Source organism: Rattus norvegicus, chromosome 14, assembly GCF_036323735.1.
Source record: "Rattus norvegicus strain BN/NHsdMcwi chromosome 14, GRCr8, whole genome shotgun sequence".
In the NCBI taxonomy this organism is placed as follows: Eukaryota; Metazoa; Chordata; class Mammalia; order Rodentia; family Muridae; genus Rattus; species Rattus norvegicus.
The window spans coordinates 86,259,788-86,280,533 of record NC_086032.1 but is presented as its reverse complement, the minus strand read 5'-3'; the positions used below and the strand labels follow the sequence as shown (position 1 = coordinate 86,280,533).

At 48.8% G+C, this 20,746-nt stretch overlaps 2 protein-coding genes across 2 annotated transcripts; one reads left to right on the top strand and one right to left on the bottom strand.

The window, feature by feature from the left end:
* Window positions 1-2,589: 2,589 nt before the first annotated feature.
* Window positions 2,590-10,326, top strand: Igfbp3 (insulin-like growth factor binding protein 3). The gene is made up of 5 exons (NM_012588.2): window positions 2,590-3,098; window positions 6,260-6,486; window positions 6,899-7,018; window positions 7,854-7,994; window positions 8,908-10,326. The coding sequence occupies exons 1-4, from the start codon at window positions 2,693-2,695 to the stop codon at window positions 7,977-7,979; spliced, it is 879 nt and encodes a 292-aa protein (NP_036720.2). The 5' UTR covers window positions 2,590-2,692; the 3' UTR covers window positions 7,980-7,994; window positions 8,908-10,326.
* A 3,863-nt stretch (window positions 10,327-14,189) lies between these two features.
* On the bottom strand, window positions 14,190-19,257 carry Igfbp1 (insulin-like growth factor binding protein 1). Its single transcript, NM_013144.2, has 4 exons — window positions 18,725-19,257; window positions 17,239-17,423; window positions 16,273-16,401; window positions 14,190-14,844 (listed from the first exon to the last, which is right to left on the bottom strand). Exons 1-4 carry the CDS (start codon window positions 19,095-19,097, stop codon window positions 14,713-14,715), a joined length of 819 nt encoding a protein of 272 aa, NP_037276.1. The 5' UTR covers window positions 19,098-19,257; the 3' UTR covers window positions 14,190-14,712.
* Window positions 19,258-20,746: the final 1,489 nt, after the last annotated feature.

Below are 20,746 nucleotides of genomic sequence, written 5' to 3'. Positions count from 1 at the left end.
GGGATAAAGCTCCCAGTCACCATTTACTTACCCTACAGGGAATTCTCAAGCTTCAGGCCGAGTCACACTGAATCCTAGAAACTAAGTCTTTAGCGTTACTTGCCCGTGGGAGTCCAGACCTTCTAACCAATAGTCAACAGTCCTGCTGTTCACAGTGCTAAGGACGTGAGGTTCTCTGCTTGCTTGGCCAGCCCTGAGCAGAAAAGGAAAGACCAATATGGTAGACAAAGGTGAGATTTCTGCCCACTGTCATTATTCATAATTGAATGCCAAGAACCACCGAGGAGCAACACATCTCGCCCCCACTATACGTGCTGCATTCATAACCACAAACGCCAGTTTTAAAGTTGGACATAATTAACCAGAACGTCAACATAAAATTACATTTTTCTCCCATCCAAATCCTTCTTGAAATAATTATTTAAGTGGGAGGGAAAGGGTGCCCTGAGGTTTTGTCAAAAGAAAACAGCTAGATGTTAAAGCAAAATTCTCCTCGTGTCAGTGCCACGGAGGTACTTGGCTGGTGCAAGATTTCATGATAAAGGAGATGACAGTCGATAGAAAACCCAGAAACCCATCCTGGGCAATCTCTAAGATCTAGTAAACTCGGGTGGAGGCCTGGCGCTTTGGCGCCCCCTAGGAGTCCCACGTGGAGCAAGCACGCATTTCTCAAACTGCAAAGGAAGAATGGAAGGGCTCAGTTTCTTGTGAAAGAGAATTACTGATTTATCTTTTCCAAGAAGCCATTCCCTCTAGGCGTCCCCTGTCTCCTAGCCTGATGATAAAGCCGGGTTAAAGTGCTACTCGGGTTCTGTGTGTAACATTGTATCAAACAGAGAGAGGACCTGCCACATCTAGAGTCACTTTTGATACTGAACCTGTTCTAATTGCGGAGTCAAGGTCTCTGTGGTTATTTAAAGAACAAGTGTAACCCTAGGGTTTTTTTTTCTTTCAATTTTCCAATGAAATCGGAGGCCCTGTTCTTGAACCTCAGTCCTTAGGAGAAAAGAAGGACCAATTGGGACACTTTCTGGTAAACAGTGTAAAGTCTAGTCACAACCTAAGCTCTATGAGTAAGAAATAATGCAAAAATGGGGGTGCCGTGCCTTGGCTGGCTTCCATGTAGTCCTGATTATCTTCCCTTCACGTGTCTGATTATCTTCCCTTGTAAAGGTCCAAATTTTATCATTCTTATTTATAGTACCAAATAAGGGAGAACTAATTTTAACTAAAATTAAGACATAATTTTTAAAGGGGATATAAATATACGGGAAGAGAGCCACAGATACAGGGAGATGAAAAGACACATGGGTGGATGAATGATATGTGGGGGACGTCGTTTTAATTTCCTTCCTGCATAAAAATGGGTAGATCTCCCCAAAGACAATCTCTCCAGCCCCTGTGGTCAACAACAATTCAAGGGTATCCAGGAAAGTCTCCTTCTAAGTTCCACCACTCATCCACGAATTGTTTAAATAAATAAATAAATAAGCTGCGAAGTTTGTCGACTCAATTCTGGACCACCAGCGTCCTCTGTTGGTCACCAACAGGAGAAGCGTGCAGACTTTGGAGAGACCAGTACATGGGAACTCAATAGCGCTATTGAGCCTGGATTTCAACTCTTCCAGGTATTCAGAATTAGCAGATTTGCAAGTCTGCACTGGAGTGCATCAGACGTTAGTACAGGGGTCTGAAGATGACTAAAAATGGTTGTGAACAGTGCCCATTTTAAGAGCTGCTTGGCTATTAATCATGCTTCAGTGGAACCCTCTTCAGTGTCTCAGTAGTTATTTTAACGCAGATGTATCAGCTAAGATCTCCCAAACAAGAACTAGTTGGAACTCATTTTTAAAAAGAAAAGGGGGAGGGGGAGAAACCGCCCTCACTGCCCTTTCTGCTAACTAGGAAAGTGCGATAAGTATTTGAGTATTTGAGTCCTGACCTCTTTGAAATGCAAATCTTTTGACCCCATATCTGCCAACGTGCGGTTCGCCGTGTGAGACTCTGGGAGTTCAAGTGGCCCATGGTGCAGATTTAAACCTCTAGCACCAAGGTTCTCCAGACCTCAATGTGATCTGCGCGTTCTTGCTAGGAAAAGCCTACTACAACATACCCTTACAAGAGGAATTCCATTGCAGAAACTTTGCAAAGTACACAGAAGTTGCATGGGCCCGCGCCAGCTTCCCAAACATAAACCAGCCCGAGAAAGGCCAGTTTAGCTAGGCATCCAGAGGGAGGGGCTGAAGGGTCGGGGACGCCAAGTTGGCTAAGAGTCTTTGGGGGAAGAGAGAACCAGAGCCCCTGGAATGACTGGGACTCCAGAGACAGCAAGGTAGCCTGGAGCGCCTGCCGTTACCGGGGACGAAGAAGTGGCCCTAGTCCTGGGAGTGCGCACAGGGAGCAGGTGCCCAGTGAAGACACGCGCAGCGCGCCCCCGTCCTCGATCCCGCTTCGCCCGGAGGCGCGAGCCCGGGAGCCGAGCCTGCGCTGGCCCACCCCCCACCCGCGCCGTTCCGGGGCGTGTCCTCCGCCAACCCGGCTTCTATATATCGGCCTGCGCGCCCGAACTGCCCAGATGCGAGCTTAGAGCGGTGACTGGACGCTGAGGACCTGCTTGCTCGCTGCTCCCACCCCGCCGCCTCGTCCCGCGTGCTCCACTTCGCTCCATCCACCGAGCCCTCCGCCAGGCGCCATGCATCCCGCGCGCCCCGCGCTCTGGGCGGCTGCGCTCACCGCCCTCACTCTGCTCCGCGGACCGCCAGTGGCGCGGGCCGGCGCGGGCGCGGTGGGCGCGGGCCCCGTGGTGCGCTGCGAACCGTGCGACGCGCGTGCGCTGGCCCAGTGCGCGCCTCCGCCCACCGCGCCCGCGTGCACGGAGCTGGTGCGAGAACCCGGCTGCGGCTGCTGCCTGACTTGCGCGCTGCGCGAAGGCGACGCGTGCGGCGTCTACACGGAGCGCTGTGGCACCGGCCTCCGCTGCCAGCCGCGACCGGCCGAGCAGTATCCCCTGAAGGCGCTGCTGAATGGCCGCGGGTTCTGCGCCAACGCCAGCGCCGCCAGCAGCCTGAGTGCCTACCTCCCCTCCCAGCCGTCTCCTGGTAAGCTGTCCTTGTCACGTGCGCCTCGCGCACTCCCTGGGACCCGGCGAGGGTAGCAAGGAGTGTGTCTTCGGAGGTTTGGCGTGGCTCATCTTGAAGGTGTTAATTGGGAAATGGACCCTGAGAGGCGGAGGGGGCACCGAAGTCATCGTTCCTCTTGCTTGGTTCTCAGAGTGCAGCTTTCTTGTAAATTGCACAATGCTCTCCCTGAAAATAGGTAGATTTCTGTAGCAGGACTAGTGGGTACCAAAAGAGACTGCCAGTGGACAGGTCCCGGTCAATGGAGAGTCTTCTCACTTGAACGGGGATACCTGGGTTTAGGACTGTGTAGCTCAGCTGTGGTCATGGGTTTTCATTCCTCACAAATTGGGAAGGAGCATGTCTATCCCAGGGAAGCTAGTGTAGGAATCCCGGGTTGGAGCGGGACCATGAAGGTGTTTGTAAGCAGGGGCGCTGTTGGAAGCACTACCTGTCTTGAAACATACTATCATTTATTTGCATGGGCTGATTGGAGAAGCAGGATTGTGTCCCAGTTTATCCAAAAACTATCGAGATGAAATTAAGAGTACTGGTGTCTTTGAGATTGTGAAACCTAAAGTTCAAAAAGTAAGAACCGTTCAATGTCACCGGGAGCTGCAATAGGGTTTCAGCCCCATTTGGCCCTGTAGGGACCATCCCATGCTCCCCAGCGCCTTCTGGGCTCAGAGACTGCATGTGGTGCAGGCGATGCAGACCCAGGCCAGTTCTCTGCCAAAGCAGAGCCTAGAAATGCCACCCAGGAATGTTACTCTTTTCAATCCGACCTAGGTGCAGCAGCAGCAGTAGCAGCCCGGGGGCAGCACCAATGAGAAAAATGCAAACGTTTAACAGTTACCCTGCCTGGTGCAAGCCCTACCAAGCAGGCGGCCACTCTTAAGGGCATCCGTTGTTCCTTTAAGGGGAAAAAAAAAAAAGAAGCAGCAGATTTAAATGGATTTGGCAGCTGTTGCTCCAAATGTCCAGCATTCTGAGCCAGACTCACTCAGTTATGTGAGTCAAGTTCTTGCCCTGCACATCTAAAGGCTAGAATTCTCTGGTTTCCCCATACCAGACTAGCAGATTGTGCAGATCAAGCCCTTTGGACCAGGGCTAGCTGGGTAGACAGTGCCTTTATGATTTCTGTGGCTGCTGACCTACACTCCCCCGTACAGGCAAGTCCTGGGATGTTCGTCCCGAGAAATATTGGATTCCTGGCAAAGCAAGACTCCAGTTGTTTCGCTGACTCAGACAAAGGCAAATCCTGCCGTTTGCCTGTGTGTCTTTCACTCCTAGTGCGTTCTATGGGATACCCAAAGCAATCTTAAGAAATACTACCAACATTGCCATTTTCAGTTAAGCCTTAATTACCTCTATTAGTAGCCACCATTGAACATCGTAGTAAAAATCGATGTGAGCTTTAATTATAAAAGAGTTTGGTGGCTTCAGTGTCCACTGAAGGCAAAAAAACTATAGTTCCGTGACACAATTCACAATCCCCTGTCTAAGCTGGACCATAATTTTCTCCTAGTCAGCAGTCTAAGGAGAACAAAAAGAAGAAGAAGAAAAAAGGGAACTTTAGGAAATTACTTCAGCTTCTTGGAAGATAAATATAAATATGTCCACTGGCATATTAGCATTCCCTTTGTCCCTGTACTTTCAAAAAAAAAAAAAAGCCACAAAGATTAAAGCAAATTGAAACCAAGTCTACAAGTTGAATTGTGGACCTCCTCTGCCAGGTACTAGTCTAGGCCCTAGGAATTTGTGCTTGAGAAAGCACAGAATTCATTGAGGGGTTTGCAGCTGAGCCTCAGGGAGCTGGATATTTGGGAGGTGAGGGACTGAGGCTCCTAGGCAAGGGGGCCTTCCTGGGATCCTGCAGGTCAGTTCCTGTAAGAGACAGGAATCTGCCACCCTCTGGCAGTTTCTAGAGTGTGAAGCATTTGCTCCTCTTGGCCTAGAGCCAGAGGCCCCTGTCTTCCTAGCGGGCAGGATAACTTCAGCCTGGCATTTCCTGAGAAGCAAAATTAAAAAAAGAGGCCAGCTGGGGCCCTGCGCTTTGCACCCAGACAAAATAAACTCAGAACCAGATGGACGGCCAACTAATACTCCATGCTAGGAAAGCTATTAAAGTCCCTTTCTCAGGAGAGAAGGAATTCTGTGGCCATGACCTGAAGTTTCGACCTAAAGCTTTGAAGTTCAGAGTTGGGAATGGGGGTGCCAATCATCTGGCCTTGGATCGCCCTGGTGGGGCAGGCAGTGTTACTACAAATGGATTGGCAAATCTGGCTTTCTGTTCAGACACAAATTTAGTCACATTCCTAGATCCAGTTAATCTACTAACCTTCCAGCACTGTTATCTGCTAGGACTGGCTCCCTTAGCACCTTGGATTATGAAAGCCAGAAGGCTTTTCTTCCCGCCTCCCCTCCCCCCATTCCCCTCCCCCTCCCCTCCTCTTCCCTTCCCTTCTCCCCCTTCCCCTTCTTATGCACTTTGGCCCTTAGAGGCCTAAACTGTGGGTGACACTTTGGTGCTATCTGTATTCTGTGTGCTCCACTGCTGAAGGGGGCAGGAGGTGCACCCAAGAAGGCACCCCTCCCACCCAAAACCCAGAATCCATGTGGACCTTGAAGTTGAAAGATAGACAAACACCTCAGAAAATGAGATATTTAACTTGAAACCAGAGCAGGCAGATGACACAGTCCCCCCAGGACAGCGTGCTGCTGACAATGGGTAGAGAGTGAAATCTATTTTCCTACATCACTCCACCCCTCAACAACTGCGCCCAGGGCTGAAGCACATTTGGAGTCCGATGTTTTCTGGTCAGCCTCACAGCAGCATTCCGTGGGGCATGACTGCCCCCTGCCGGTAGTAGGTGGAGCCTGTTGCTTTCTTGTCTGTGGAAGGGCTTGTTTCACTTGGAGCTTTGTAGTAAAAGCACTTGACAGAGTGACTTTCCAATAGATAGCTCCCTGATGTAAAACAACAGGTAACATTCTAGAATGCTTTTCCAATTGTGTTTTACTTATCTTACTAAGAATTGTTGAATGGTGTTGCCTTGCAGGTGTGACCCGCTTTTGACATGATTAGTATTGCGCTCTCAGTAATAATCATTTCCTTAACCCCATGTTTTTTTTTCCCTCAGGAAACACCACTGAGTCTGAGGAGGACCACAATGCTGGGAGTGTGGAAAGCCAGGTTGTCCCCAGCACACACCGCGTGACTGATTCCAAGTTCCATCCACTCCATTCAAAGATGGAGGTCATCATAAAAGGCCAGGCTAGGGACAGCCAGCGCTACAAAGTTGACTATGAGTCCCAGAGCACAGACACCCAGAACTTCTCCTCCGAGTCTAAGCGGGAGACAGAATATGTGAGAACTTTTCCTCTTCTTTGTGGGTGAGGGGAGAAGGAAACACCCCAAGACAGTCTTCATGCAGCAAGTCCCAAGGGTCCTGGTTCATAAGTGGGCGTCTTATCCCATGCCCCACCTCCCATTCAGACTCTTGGGAGGTTCAAGCTGAGCTACACTAGTAAAGTATTTGATGGGCCCTGCAGATCAAGAGGTGGACTTCCCCCAAGCTGGCTTTATTTTATCCACTGGGTCCTACAAAGCCTCCTAGCCTATTCTTCAACCATTTTCCAGATCCTTTGTCTACTCTGGAGAGAGCAAAAAAGACAGGGGGTGATGTCTTTTATCCTCCTGGGGCCTGTCCTGGAGAGGTACATCTTGGGATGGTCCTGTGGCCATTGAGAGATTGACACAAGAATAATTGTGTCCCCAGGGTCCCTGCCGCAGAGAAATGGAGGACACACTGAATCATCTGAAGTTCCTCAATGTGCTGAGTCCCAGGGGCGTCCACATCCCAAACTGTGACAAGAAGGGGTTCTATAAGAAGAAACAGGTGAGTAGGGTCCCCGGGATGTTGCCTTCCGCTGTCTCCATTGGCTTAGTGGGTAATCATCTGGCCTTGGATTCCCTCCCAGTGTGGCTCTCTGCTGACTGCGCCCCCTCTTCCAATGCATGTATGCGCCACTCAGTGGCTTTCTAATTGGTCAGTTCACAGCATGAATCCAGAAGACAAAAGTAAACAGTGCTTACCGCACCACACCCACGGTCCCCGATGTTTACACAGCAGCCTTCATCGGGGATCCTGAGCCTCTCATGCCATCCACTAATTCGATTAGTTCAGCACACTTCCACTAAGGAGAGACTACAGATGAGGTTGGACGAGGTCTGAGAGACCCAGCCTGACAGAGCCCAAAGCAAAGGAAGCTCAGCAAACCCTCCACCTTCCCCAGAGAGGTTCCAGCACACACAGGTGTGCATGGATGTGCACCACCACCCACACATGGATGGCTCTGCAGGAGCCACAGTGTCTGTTAATAGCTTGACAGCATAGTCCACCACTGAAGAAAGTCAGGGCAGGAACTCAAGGCAGGAACTGCAGCCATGGAGGAGTACTGCTCACTGGTTTGCTCCCCTGGGTTGCTCAGTCTGCTTTTGTATAGCACCAGGACCACCCACCAAGGGGTGGCACTCTCCACAGTGAGCCGGGTCCCCCAGTATCCATCATCAATCAAGAAATCTATCGTGCACTTGTCAGCTTGTCTGTTAGGAACGCATTTCCCAACTGAGGCTTCCTCTTCTCAAACGACTCTAGCTTCTGTTGAGTCATCATATTCACATCTCAGTCGTGTCTCTCTCTCTCTCTCTCTCTCTCTCTCTCCCTCCCTCAGTGTCGCCCTTCCAAAGGCAGAAAGCGGGGCTTCTGCTGGTGCGTGGACAAGTACGGGCAGCCATTGCCAGGCTATGACACCAAGGGGAAAGACGACGTGCATTGCCTCAGCGTGCAGAGCCAGTAGATACCGCTGTGCCACGTAAGCCAAAGGCCCCGGGGTCCGCTCCTTCTGAAAGTGGCTGAGGTTAAGGGGAATTGCTAGGAGCAACTATGGCCACCAGGTACCCACCCCTTCACCCTGGCCCCAATGGCCCAAGAACTGCAGGCAGGCCCAAAGAAAGGAAGGTGATTGTTCAGGGAGAAAAAAGTCCTTATAACCACACCCTCAAGGACAGACACCAGAGTCGGTGTAGCTTCAAAATCTCAGCTCTATTCTAACTGACTTAAAATAAGCACTATTTCATGTATGAGCCAGCACTGTGAAGGTTTCTAAATAAAACTTTATGCGCAATAGTCCTGGGGGAGGGAGGGTGCACTGTTTTCATCAACCAGGTTCTCTCGGATGGATATTTGGTTTCTGAATTAGTGATGTCCCTAGGTTTTATTTTGTTGTTAAAAAAAAAAAACAATATTTTTTAAATAAGAATATTCCTTTAGTTTGTGGTTAGTATGATTTTTTTTAAAGGGACTATTTAAATCTTGGAAACCTAATGTAACATTGATATTCTAAACCACCATTTTGGAGAACGTTATCGTATTTAGCATCCTTTTTTTTTTTTTCTTGTAATAAGTGAAGGAATTATGGAGGAAAAATAAATATGCTTTGCTTTCTCGAGACAAGGTTCATAAGCAGAAGAGGATTTCATTTTTTAGTTAGAGTGTTTTCCTTATAAGTTGGAAAAATAATTCTAATTGTGGCGACGCTTCTTGAACGATGAAATTATTTGATGGCGTTCTTCGATTCGTTGAGAAAGAGTAGACTGGGGTCCGCCCCCTTTGACAGCGCCAAGCTGAGCATTTAGAGGCTGAGCAACAGGGGGAGCCCCTTGGATTTTGGAAGTCATTATTTCAATGTATACTAACTCTTTTTCTTTCTTTCTTCTTCCCTTTAGTTAACGTGGAGCTCAAATACGCCTTATTTTGCACAAAAGACTGCCAACAACGTGATCAGCAGCTGGCTATACCTTGATTTATATTTCTCTCTCCCTCTCTCTCTCTCTCTCTCTCTCTCTCTCTCTCTCTCTCTCTCTCTTTTGTGGTGAACTGAATAAAAACAAACAAAACACATACAAAAACAAAAACAAAAAAAAAAAAAAGCCAAAGTTTAGACAGATTTCTGAAATGCCTCTGGTTGTTTAAATAGTGAACTTGGTCATCTTTGTATCTCGCAGTAGTCAACCAAAAGCAGTTTGAATTTTCTTGTTGCTTCCTATGAAAACCACACGTGTACTCCAGGCCACGGATGCCGTCGCCCCCTAACTCACCCACCCACTGTGGGCTTCAGTGCTGCTGGCCCTCTGCCTTCTTGATTTCAGAGGCTCTGTTGCTGATAGAGAAAAACCCTCTTTCCATCCCCTGTAAGTAAGTGCAGGCACTGTGGAGAATGGGGAAGCCTGGAACCCAGTGACCCGGACGTCTGGAAGCATCCTCCTGAGGCCTCTGGTCCTTATGGTGCCATCTCTGAATCAAGGGCCTGGCCCTGTATCTGCAAGTGGCCTGACCTACTTGGGAACTGTGGGAGAGAAAAATGTGTTGTCTCTCTTACTAAAAATGACTAAGAATGTTCTAGGGCGCTCCGAGAGCCCATAAAGACAAGGACAAGGACCTTCCTTTGTCAGGCAGCTTCCTGATGACTTGGCCCAGCAGAAATATCAAACTCCATGTGCAGAGATGTCGCAAATAACGGTGCGCTTAGTTCTCCGGATGACTTCAAGAAAACAGTGTTTTCTGGCCCAGCCTCTCAAAATAAAATTTGTTGTGGGGTGGGGCTGAGGGGAGGCAGCTTTCAAAAGAGAGAAGGTTTTCATCTTCCTTGTTGGAGACCCTGGTAAGAACATGGAGAGAATCACCTGTTTGTTGATCTTGGGGTCCTTCTCAAACTTTCTTTATAATTCATGCGTATATGCAGACAAAATATGTTCTTAATTGTTAACATTGTATACAACATAGCCCAAATATATTAGAATCTGTACTAGATAATCCTAGATAAAAGGTTAGAGATGCTAGGTGATGTAACCACAGACACGCCCGAGGAAAGGAGCCTGTGTCTGGAGGCTGGGCCGCTCTCCCCGAGGCCAAGGCCATGGTGGTCTGGCAATACAGGGTGTGAGGAGACTGTACTGCATCCCACGGGGTGGACATGCGCTGTACAGAGCTTTCCTTGAGAGCACAAAGGAATCTTGAGACATTCTGCCTGCCTGTCAGCTTTTCTTTATTTTTTTAATTAAGTTTTTGGGGGAAAAATGTATTTTTGAAAAGTTTGTCTTGCAATGTATTTATAAATAGTAAATAAAGTTTTTTTATCATTTAAGAAAAAAAGCCCTTTTGTCTGTTTCTGGGTCTTGAGTCACTAAAGGTATTATTCAGAGAGAACAAGATAGTCTGGACATAGGAAACCATGAACATGAATAGATACCATCTCTAACAAGACAGCCTCAGTGGTACAGTTGTCTCAGCCTTCCTTGGCATCGATGGGACATCCAGGCCACGTGCATAGGAATAGTTAGGTCCAGTAGGTTATGTTGGCATCTAAGCTGGTCTAGACAGGTAAAGCAGGTCAGTAGGTTGTTTCCATAACACCCTGGTCCTTGCCTTTCCAGTTGGTGCCCCTGGTCTTCAGAGCAGTTAACCCCATGCAGATGATGTGAATGATATCTCTAGCCTTTCTGCCACCAGTGCTTGGAGAAGGGCTGTGGGCTGAGTGAGAGCAAAAGGGGAGAACCCCCAAAGGATGCCGGGAGTGCTTCAGTCATTATGGCTTTAGAATAACAGTCCCATGCCAAAATAATTCAAATATGTCCTAAGACCATGATAGCAAACCAATTGCCAGTTTAGAATCGTGTTTAAAGTCGTCCGATAGACATCGGAAGTGATTGTGAACCCACAGCTTTTGGCTGTGTGGGTATTTGGAGATCCGGGGGTGTACAGTATAACCACAGGTAGGAGCCTATGAAAGTCAGCTCGTGTCTCTTGGCCGGGTATGAGCCAGTCCCAGACCGCATAACTGGAAAAGATACACTCACCAGCTGGCTTTATCAATACCCTGGTCCCCTGAGCTAAAGTGTGAGGCTTTCGGAAACGTTCATTGGAAACGAACCAACTGCAGCAAAGTGACAGTCAGGTCATGTGGCCCACCTGGAAAGGGGGGGGGGGCAAAAGTAGGCACCAGACACTGGTCAAAGACCAGACCCCATAAACACTGGGCACCACGTATAGGGTTTCAAACTACTGACCCATAGAGCTGGAGTGGACAGGTCCAATAAGAAATGCAAAAATAAACTCTGTGGTCCAGCTGTCCTGTCTGTGACAGACTGCTGGTGAAGAACAGTCACTTTTTCTATCCGACTCCAGCTGCTTGATCCAGCCACAGCATGGGCAGTAGGAGCCTCCAAGAGAGAGTGGACATCCTCGGGCTGAAACCAAAGGGCTACAGGTATAGCCTTGGGCAGCACCAGGATGGTGGCAGTGCCAAGACATAGCCGGCATCTGGGGAAGCTCTGGAGCTCCTCAGATAGGCAGGTCAAGGCCAAGAAGAGGCTATGAGTGTCTTGGATTACTACACTACGATTGCATATTGCAGGATTTGATAGTGTGGTCATAGGAAGCTGTTGCCGGGGAAAGACCCTTGCAAACCTGAGAACCGCTTTTTTTTTTTTTTTTCTATCCAATACTTCGTTTCAGAGACAGAATCCCCTGGCCAGACCTACAGACACAGGGAACTTCCATGTTCCTGTTTAGGACTGGGCAAAACCTGTTTGAGTCATAAATGATGCCATCTAGACTCAAAAGCTACCCATTAATTGATCTCTGTTAATTGATCTGCTAGCTATTTCTCCCACCAACTTCTTATTGCCCAGCCAAGAAACAGATAAAAAATACAGTAAAATATTCCTTCAAAGCTCAACTGGCAATCAGGTTTGGGGGTTTTGTTGTTTGTTTTGGGTTTTGCTTATCTTGGCTTTTGTTTTGGTTTTTGTCTGGGGGTTGTTGCTGTTGTTGCTGTTGTTGTTGTCGTTGTTTGACGCCATAGTTCGAGAAAGAGAGGAACTTGATTTGGGTTAAAAATCCTTAACCATAAGTGTGGCCATCAAGGACTCGAAAGAAGCGGGAGTACTGGTCCCCACCTCTGCCTTCCTTCTCCCAGCATGCACCAGTCACCTCTGACAGAGGACGAGAAGACTCCAGCCTTTTACAAACAGCACATTTACTTCCTGCCTCCACAATGCTAAGCTCTGACGTAGAGATATTGGTTCCCGATGATTCTACCTGGGTCCCAGTGGAGAATTCATGAAACTGGAAGGTAGGACTACCCCATGACTATTTTGAGGTCCTCGTGTCTGTGTCAACAAACCCAGCAGAGTCCCCGGTGGGTAACAGACATCTACCTAACTATCATGAGGAAAGTGGCTTGCTGCTAAACGTCGAGGGTAGGGAAGCTCAGGTCTGGAACACCAGGAACCTGTAAAGTATTTCCTTAGTTACAGTGTCCAGACCTCAAGATCAGTAGGCCTGCAGTGTAGCCTCCTTGTGAGGAAGAACGGCTTTAGAGCGGTGCTTTGGCCTGACTGGTTCCATTTTAGAAAACTGAGTCAGGATAGCCATTTTAAGGATAGAAATTCTGAGGCAATCCTGGTTTGTGGAAGTTTACAACCGCCAAATTCAACAGGGATCAGCAGTTACAGAACTGATCAGGAACACTTATAGAGCACACGGGGGTGGTGGGGAGAGCTAGGGAGATGGCTCAGTGGGTGAAGTGTTTGCTGTTTGGGCATAAGGACTAAGCTCTGAACACAGCACCCCCCCCCCAGAACCAGGTGTGGTCATGCACATGCAGGCAGAATGTGGGGCAAGGACAGAGACAGGAGGATTGCTGACAGAGGTACAGTGGCTTTACATGATAGCATTTGAATGGTTTTAACTCCGTACTGTTTAAGCTGTATGACCCCAACGCAAGAGTAGACATCGCTCAAAGCTTTGCCTCCTCTTCAAGAAAAGGTTTTTGGTGGAACATGAGATTGTTGTATCACACTGTGACTTTATTACTGGCTTTATTTGGAGATTAAATATACTTTAATGTGATGAGCTGGGTGGCCAGGTTTATGAATCAACAGACAGGGCCCTGAGGTGCCCAGAGTTTTAATCAAACACAATTCTGTATGTATCTGTGAGGGCGCACAACTTCTCCCTAACTTGGTCCTGAGGACCTTGCTCTAGTCCTACCACAAATTGTGTTAAAGTCACCAGAAGCTCTTGCGTTTGAGGGTTTTTGCAGCCCAGACCATTGGCTCTGTCATAGATAAATGAGTACTGTACTTTATTGAGGAGTCTGACCACCGAGTTCTACCGGGATGTTCTGTACAGATGACAGAAGTAGCTATGGCATCTGGGGAAAGTAGCCCGCAGAGGGAGGCTTCAACTTCTCTGTCAGATGTCAGTAGGCAGGACCACAGGCGGCCTGAGTGTGATACTCAGGGATGGACCAAATACTATGGAAAGACAGGGAGTGAGAGGCCTGGAACAGTCAGCAAAGGGAAGGAGGGGCAAAACATCAGGCAAGACATGCCTCCTGGGTCAGTTTTGGGAAACAGGAAATGTAGGGAGAGGAGAAGACAGCCGTAGCCGGGGCTCTGGTCTGGAAACTAGAGGGGAGTAGTACGTGCTGCTAACCAGCCAGGGCAAAGGTGGATGGTGACTCAGAGTGGGTACGAAGGCTAGAGAACAAAAGCAGTCCAACAGCTGGACATGGTGGCCCTTGGGCCCTTGAGAGTCTGAAGCAGGGGAATTGCTGTGACTTCTAGACTAACCTGGGCTACAGAGAAAGATCCTGTCTCAAAAACAAAATGGCCCAGTGACTACTCCCCTCAGCTAGAGGAAACCTGGGCCTATTAATAGGCTGAAGAGTGCTAAGGAGAGCAATGGCTGAGGGCCCTGGGAAGAAAGGGAGATGGACCAAGGAGGAGGGGCTCTGTAGTCTGGCCCAGACAGAGGCCTGATGCTGCTTGAAAATGGGACCATAAAGTCACAGAGTGTCAGACCAGGGTGTTCTGTAAACAAACAAGCACCCTGTATTGCAACATCTATCCCCAAAGCACAGACCAGGAATCAGGCGAGGGGGAAAGACGAACGGACTGAGGGAATGAGGACAGAGCTGGAATTCCACAGAGACAGCAGTGTTTCCAGGTAGAATGTTTTATTCCAGACGTGTGTTTAACAGTGCATGGGACGCAGCTTTCCACGTTTAGCTTTGATTACACAACCAACATCGGAACCTTCCCAGCCAATAGGCATCAGACACAGACTTGTGGGATTCGATGAGGAAGTCTCCCCGAGCCAGGGCTAACCTTCCTCCCTGAACCCACTGAAAGGCCCCTACCTCAGACTGACTTGTGCTCGTTCTAGGCAGCTACCGCGCTGCCCTTTCAAAGCAGAACTCTGGAAGAGCTGAGATGGTAGTATTTACATGTATGGAGATGAGAAAAGCTTCAGTTATATAAATTAATACAGCACAAGGACAGGGTAGAAAAAAATAAACTTAGAGTGAATAAATACAAACCCACTTGTACATCAAGCAGCATGTGGAGTATAAAAACTAGTTCCTGGATATATACATATACACATATATAAAATGGTGTGCTCCGGAGTATAAATACACTATATACTTAAATATTTTGTGTGAAGAAGGAGGGAGGAAACAACTTTCAGTTTTGCACATTAAAATACTGGTGGCAGTTGGGGTCCCCTCTGGTCTCCAGAGATCCAGGGATCTTCTTCCCACTCCATGGGTAGACACACCAGCAGAGCCCAGCTTCTCCATCCAGAGATGTCTCGCACTGCAAAGACAGGACCGAGGTCAAGAGCAGCAGGAGGTAAGAGCTCTGGCCACCCTGTCCCTCAGTGAGGCCAAGCACTGCACAGCTACCTGCTGGCTAAGGCTCGGCAGACCAATGCCCTTCTGGTTGTCATCACAAAACGGAGAGGTTGGCTTTATGGCACACCTGATAACAATCTCATCTGTTTACTCAGTGGTATATTGTTTTGACGGTTACCTGCTCCATGGCCCTGCTGCCAAAGGAGCTCAACGATAGGTCTCACCATCTCTACCACACGGCTAGACCTAGACCTCAAGTTTTTCCTCAATGAAATTCCAGAACTTGCACTTCCCTGAGTTCTAAAGTTGCGTCGAAATTAAGCCTGGACTTCTTCAATCTCATTTATTGCTAGGCAAAGCACAATTGGTGTGTCTTACTACAGAGTTTGTTTTTATTTGTGGGAAGAGAGAACGCGAGACATCTGTCTCCTACACTGACTGTGTCCCTTTCCTCTAGTTGTGAGGAACTGAAACCTGGACATCAGTATATGGAACATCCATCTCTGCTAATCTGAGTGAAGGTAGTCCTCCCTACTGGCTGAAGTGCTCCTCACTCATCACACTAACGCTTAGTCCTCCCTACTGGCTGAAGTGCTCCTCACTCATCACACTAACGCTTAGTCCTCCCTACTGACTGAAGTGCTCCTCACTCATCACACTAATGCTTAGTCCTCCCTACTTACTGAAGTGCTCCTCACTCATCACACCAATGCCTAGTCCTCCCTATTAACTGAAGTGCTCCTCACTCATCATACTAATGCTTAGTCCTCCCTACTGACTGAAGTGCTCCTCACTCATCACACTAATGCTTAGTCCTCCCTACTGGCTGAAGTGCTCCTCACTCATCACACTAATGCTTAGTCCTCCCTACTGGCTGAAGTGCTCCTCACTCATCACACTAATGTTTAGTCCTCCCTTCTGGCTGAAGTGCTCCTCACTCATCACACTAATGCTTAGTCCTCCCTACTGGCTGATGTGCTCCTCACTCATCACACTAATGCTTAGTCCTCCCTACTGACTGAAGTGCTCCTCACTCATCACACTAATGCTTAGTCCTCCCTATTGACTGAAGTGCTCCTCACTCATCACACCAATGCTTAGTCCTCCCTACTGGCTGAAGTGCTCCTCACTCATCACACTAATGCTTAGTCCTCCCTGTTAACTGAAGTGCTCCTCACTCATCACACTAATGCTTAGTCCTCCCTTCTGGCTGAAGTGTTCCTCATCCATCACACTATCTCTTTCTCAGGACTAGCTTCTCCCAACTGCTGCAGGGCTGGATCTCACCTAAGAAAGCTACCCATGATGTGTATTGGGCCTGTGAATCATTTGACTTTAAAAAAAAAAATCATGAAGTTTTATAAGGATCTGGATGAGCAAAGCCACCTACCTGTTTGCTGTGATAAAATCCATTCTTGTTGCAGTTTGGCAGATAAAATTTGTAGATCTCATCTCCTGCTTTCTGTTGAGCGGCAGCTAATCTCTCTAACACTTTATAGAGTTCCCGTTGGCAGGGCTCCTAAAAGGATAATTTTATATTAGCATGAGTACAAGAGACAAAAATTATCAATTTAGACAACGGCTGAGATGTTTCCCCATCTGTGAGCAGGACAGGTTGGTCTCTGGCTTGGGCTATGTAGATAAAGGACAGGGACACCACTCTCATCCTCCCTCAGTGGCATTTTCTGGAGACCCCCTTAACGACATTGTGGTAAGAGCCTGGCCAATGGTATAAATGCTTCCTGACCCTGGCTATCTCTGAATAACTTGAGCACCTGAACTCTAATAAAAAAGACAGGCTCAGTCTCTGTGTGTGGAATTTAGCATCATAAATGCCTAGATTTTTCAAACAGCCATCCTTGCATTTGGTGTATGTCAAATTGATTACGGAACAAGGCACTGATTTGGACAATTTCCATATGAAATTCTAAAGTGCCCCTAACAATGTTTATCCTTTCATTTCCTTAGGTGTACTTCTTCAATGCCTCTGCCGTACTTTCTCTCCACCTTTGGTTCTCTGTCTCCCCCAAGTGGTCAAGTTGAAAAACAGCCAGTAAACTAGAGAAGTTTACTGCATAGCTAAAGTGCATAGCTAAAGGCTGGCAAAACCGTGGAGCTGGTTGGTGGCTAACAATCACTGAACGTGCGTACTCGGTGACAGAGAAACCTAGACTAAAAATGGCCTACCTTATGCTCTAAGATACTTGCCATATTTTTAAGGAGGCAGAAATACATCAGGGATGGGGGTAGTTATATCCCCGTTCTCAGCCCCATGCTCAGTGCCCTTTAAGAAATCGTCTAGACAAACCTCTTCACGTAGATAGCTAAACCTGAAGGTCTGAGTGCAGGGTCTCACCTTCCATTTCTTGAGGTCAGTGATCTCCCGGGCCCGCATGCTGCTGTAGGTGCTAATGGCATTCCACAGGATGGGCTGGTCCTCACGGGATGGGGCCATGAGGTGGAAGCTATCCAGCAGCTGTTCCTCTGTCATCTCTGGGCTCTCGGCAAGCTCATCCTCAGAGGCCACAGCAGCCTTTGCCTCTAAAAAGCAAGCCCCACAGACACAGACGCATGAGCCCCCTGAGGTGTCACTCCTATGTCCACTCACGTCTTGCCCTTAAGACCAATCTGTAACAGTCAGGTGAAATCAGGCTTTGTTTTCACCAGTGGGCTATTTGGGAACAATTATCACCAATTAGCAATACTAATTCCTTTCTGGGGAAATGGTATGTTTTGGGGTTAGGCAAGGGAGCCCCATGGCAGAGAGAGTTGGGCAGGATGTAACCCTGAAGAAGCCAAGGACTGAGGCCAAGGCTTGAACCCGTTAGTGGTGAGACTTGACCACTCAGCTCTCCTCTCCACACCACAAAAAGAATCTCGTAAGACCCCAGTAACGGGGATAGTTGAGAAGCAAGGTGTAGAGTGTAGCCTTCCCCACCTACACCACCATCCTCTTCTTTTCTGGGAGCCCTGCTTTCTTGAACACCGACACCTCTTAGGCAGCCCCTCACAGAGGAGGACATTATCAGACATCGCTCCTGGGGAAGCCCGTTTCTAAGGACCGTTGGGATAGTTCTTCCATTTAGTCAAAAGGATCAGATGCCTGCAGTCCGGCTTCCCGTCAGAATATGGAACCATGAGGTCCCTTACCCACACAGGAAGTGCATGCAGCCCAGACAGGGGAGATAGGGGCTGGAGCAGAGGAAGAGGCATTTCCCAAGCTTCCTATTACAAACAAACCAGTGCTTAAATTCAGGAAAGCGCCTGATTGTCAGACTCCTAGCAGGCAACATACACTTCAAACACTGTTTGTCTATAGCAATGAATGGAAGTGAAGGTTTGGGCCTAAATTTTCACATTATGTTCTGTAAACATCTGGGAAGCACATACTGTGTGGCAGGATATATGCTACAAAGGACATTGCAAACCTCCTGGGGGCAGCAGGAGGGCTCCCATCCTAAACCTTCCTGGACCTTTTAGCCATTGGAACTGCCAAGGTCAGGACCCACAGAAAGAGGTGTTTGGGCCAGCACCCCACCCACCTGGCAGCCCCATAGCTCCCTCCCCACTGAAAGACCAAGCAGGATCAGTACTACCTAGTCTGTGAACATTCTTCCCAACTCTCCACTCTGCACTGGGAGCTTGGACCACCCCTTCTGGGATGTTTTCCCCCAAGACCGCACAACGATGGCCCTCACTGAGGGCCTTATTTGAGCTGAAAGCTCAAAGTGGGCATGGAGAGCCTTTGTCCTATCTGCTATAGGTTCCGGATAGGCCTCTGCGGGCCTAGAAAGCACGTGTGTCCTAGCCAAGAGATCAAGAGGCAGAGAGGGCTGTAGTACCTTCATGCTGAGAACCGGACAAGCTGCTCGTGGCGGGTGCGGCAGGTTCTAGTACACAGGCTCCCTGGCCACGGGTGAGGGCATGCAGAGGTCGAGGCTCCCCTGGCAGCGCACGGCAGCTGAGTCCCTGAGCGCAGCGCGCAGTGGCCACACCACAGGCAGCACCCAGTGGCAAGGCACATGTCGGGCAGCAGCCACAGCCCGCAGGCCGAGAAATCTCGGGGCACGAAGCAGGCACGGGTGGACAGAGCTCCAGCCTCTCAGCAGTGCAGGGAGCACAGTGCCATGGCTGGGGGGCTCCAGCGACTACGCGAACCTGGAAGGACAGGAGGATCAGGAACGGCCAAGAAACAACAGTTAGGAACTCCGGCATCGCAACCAGACGCAGCAGGCGGTGGATGAGAATCTGGGCAGGCAGCAGTGGCTCAGTAGTCACGACTTTCTGAGTAGATAGTAGCGGAAGTGGTGGTCACAGCTCTCTGGGCAGATGGCCGTGTGCAGTGTTCAATGCTCGCTGGGTTTGTGTCTCGGCGGGCAGTGGACCATGCTGGCTGGCCATACCCAGGGCCTTATGAAGGGCTGGCTCGGCAGCACGGGTTAATGATTGTCAGGGCAGCGTGCTAGGATCCCCGTGTTCAAAATAAGTTTGTTTTGCTTGTGAGCTCCGCACAAACCGTGGGTGGAAGGGGCGTAAATGGATCAGGTTTCCTACTATGTTTGTCCTGTTGTGATGGATTGGGACAGGAGCTAAAGTCCAATTCTAACGGCGAGCTGATGGTCAGATGGGGGAGGGCACTTGTTTTTGTTCAGGGAGAAATCAAAGGCCTAGCCCGCCAGGCTCTTCAACCGAACTCAAGGAATACCTAAGGGACTAAGGAAAAGCAAGAACAGATTAGACCAAGAAGGCTTCAGGCCCCAAAGGGAGGGGAAGAAGTGGGGTTCTTTGTGATACTACCCACAGTTGTTTCCTCTCCTCCCCAAGAAGCCTCTAGCCATCAAGTGAAGAAATTCATTGTTCACCCCATTCCAAAAGAAACAGTTATACCTCCAAAGAGGAGAGAAGTCCAGGACCCCAGGAGCCTAGCCTCTATCCCCGGACCCAAGCTGTCTCTGACGGTCTAACAGTCTAGTTTAACTGAGATGGCTATCAAGTCTGACAGCTTTCTCTGCATTGTTTTTTCATTCTTTTATATTGCAAGGAAAACTTCAGAAATGTTTAAGGACAATCAGAAGTGGGACTCACTCAGGAATCTCCCCAAAACCTCCCGGAGAAAACTAATCAGGGATGCCCCCCCCCCCGGTCTATGAATAACTCCTATGTCCCCAGGTGTAGATTTTTGTCTCCTACCTGACCTGGGTGCTAGCTCAGAGCGACCAACCTCCATCAAGAGCTTGGAGCCACTTGTCTGGCCTTTGAGGTATTGGTTTGGAGTGGGGTGGAACCCTGAAAGCTACTGTACCACAGTGGTGCATGCCTGTCCAGCCCTTCAGTGTCTTCAGACATGGCATTTTCAGACCTTGGAGATCTCAACTTTAGCCCCTGGCTCTAGAGAAGGCAAAGGTTGTAGGGGTTTTTAGGGCAAGTTCACAGAGACTGCCCTAGAACACCCTGGACAAAAACTCACATCCCTGTGACCCAGGAGTGATGAACGTTGTAGTTGAGACTTGGGAAATGGCTTCTCAGGTGACTTGACTAAAGCAGTTTAAACGCATGGGCAACAGTGTATCGCCTACCAACATTGGTTTTCTCGTTCAAGGAAACCAGTATAGATGCCCAGCACAGAACAGGTATGTAAATAGTGACTGACTGACTTTTCTTTTTTTAATTTGCGTTACAATAAAGCCCTAACAGATAAGGAGTACAATACCAAGGATCAGAGACATGGGCCAGTGGGCCACAGGAAACAGACACTCGCCAGGAGAGTTGAGGAATGGGAGTGGGGAGGTAGGCTATATCAGGTAAAGGCTGAGGAAGAGTCCCATAGGGGTAGAGAATTCAGGAACTCAGTTATATCACAATGC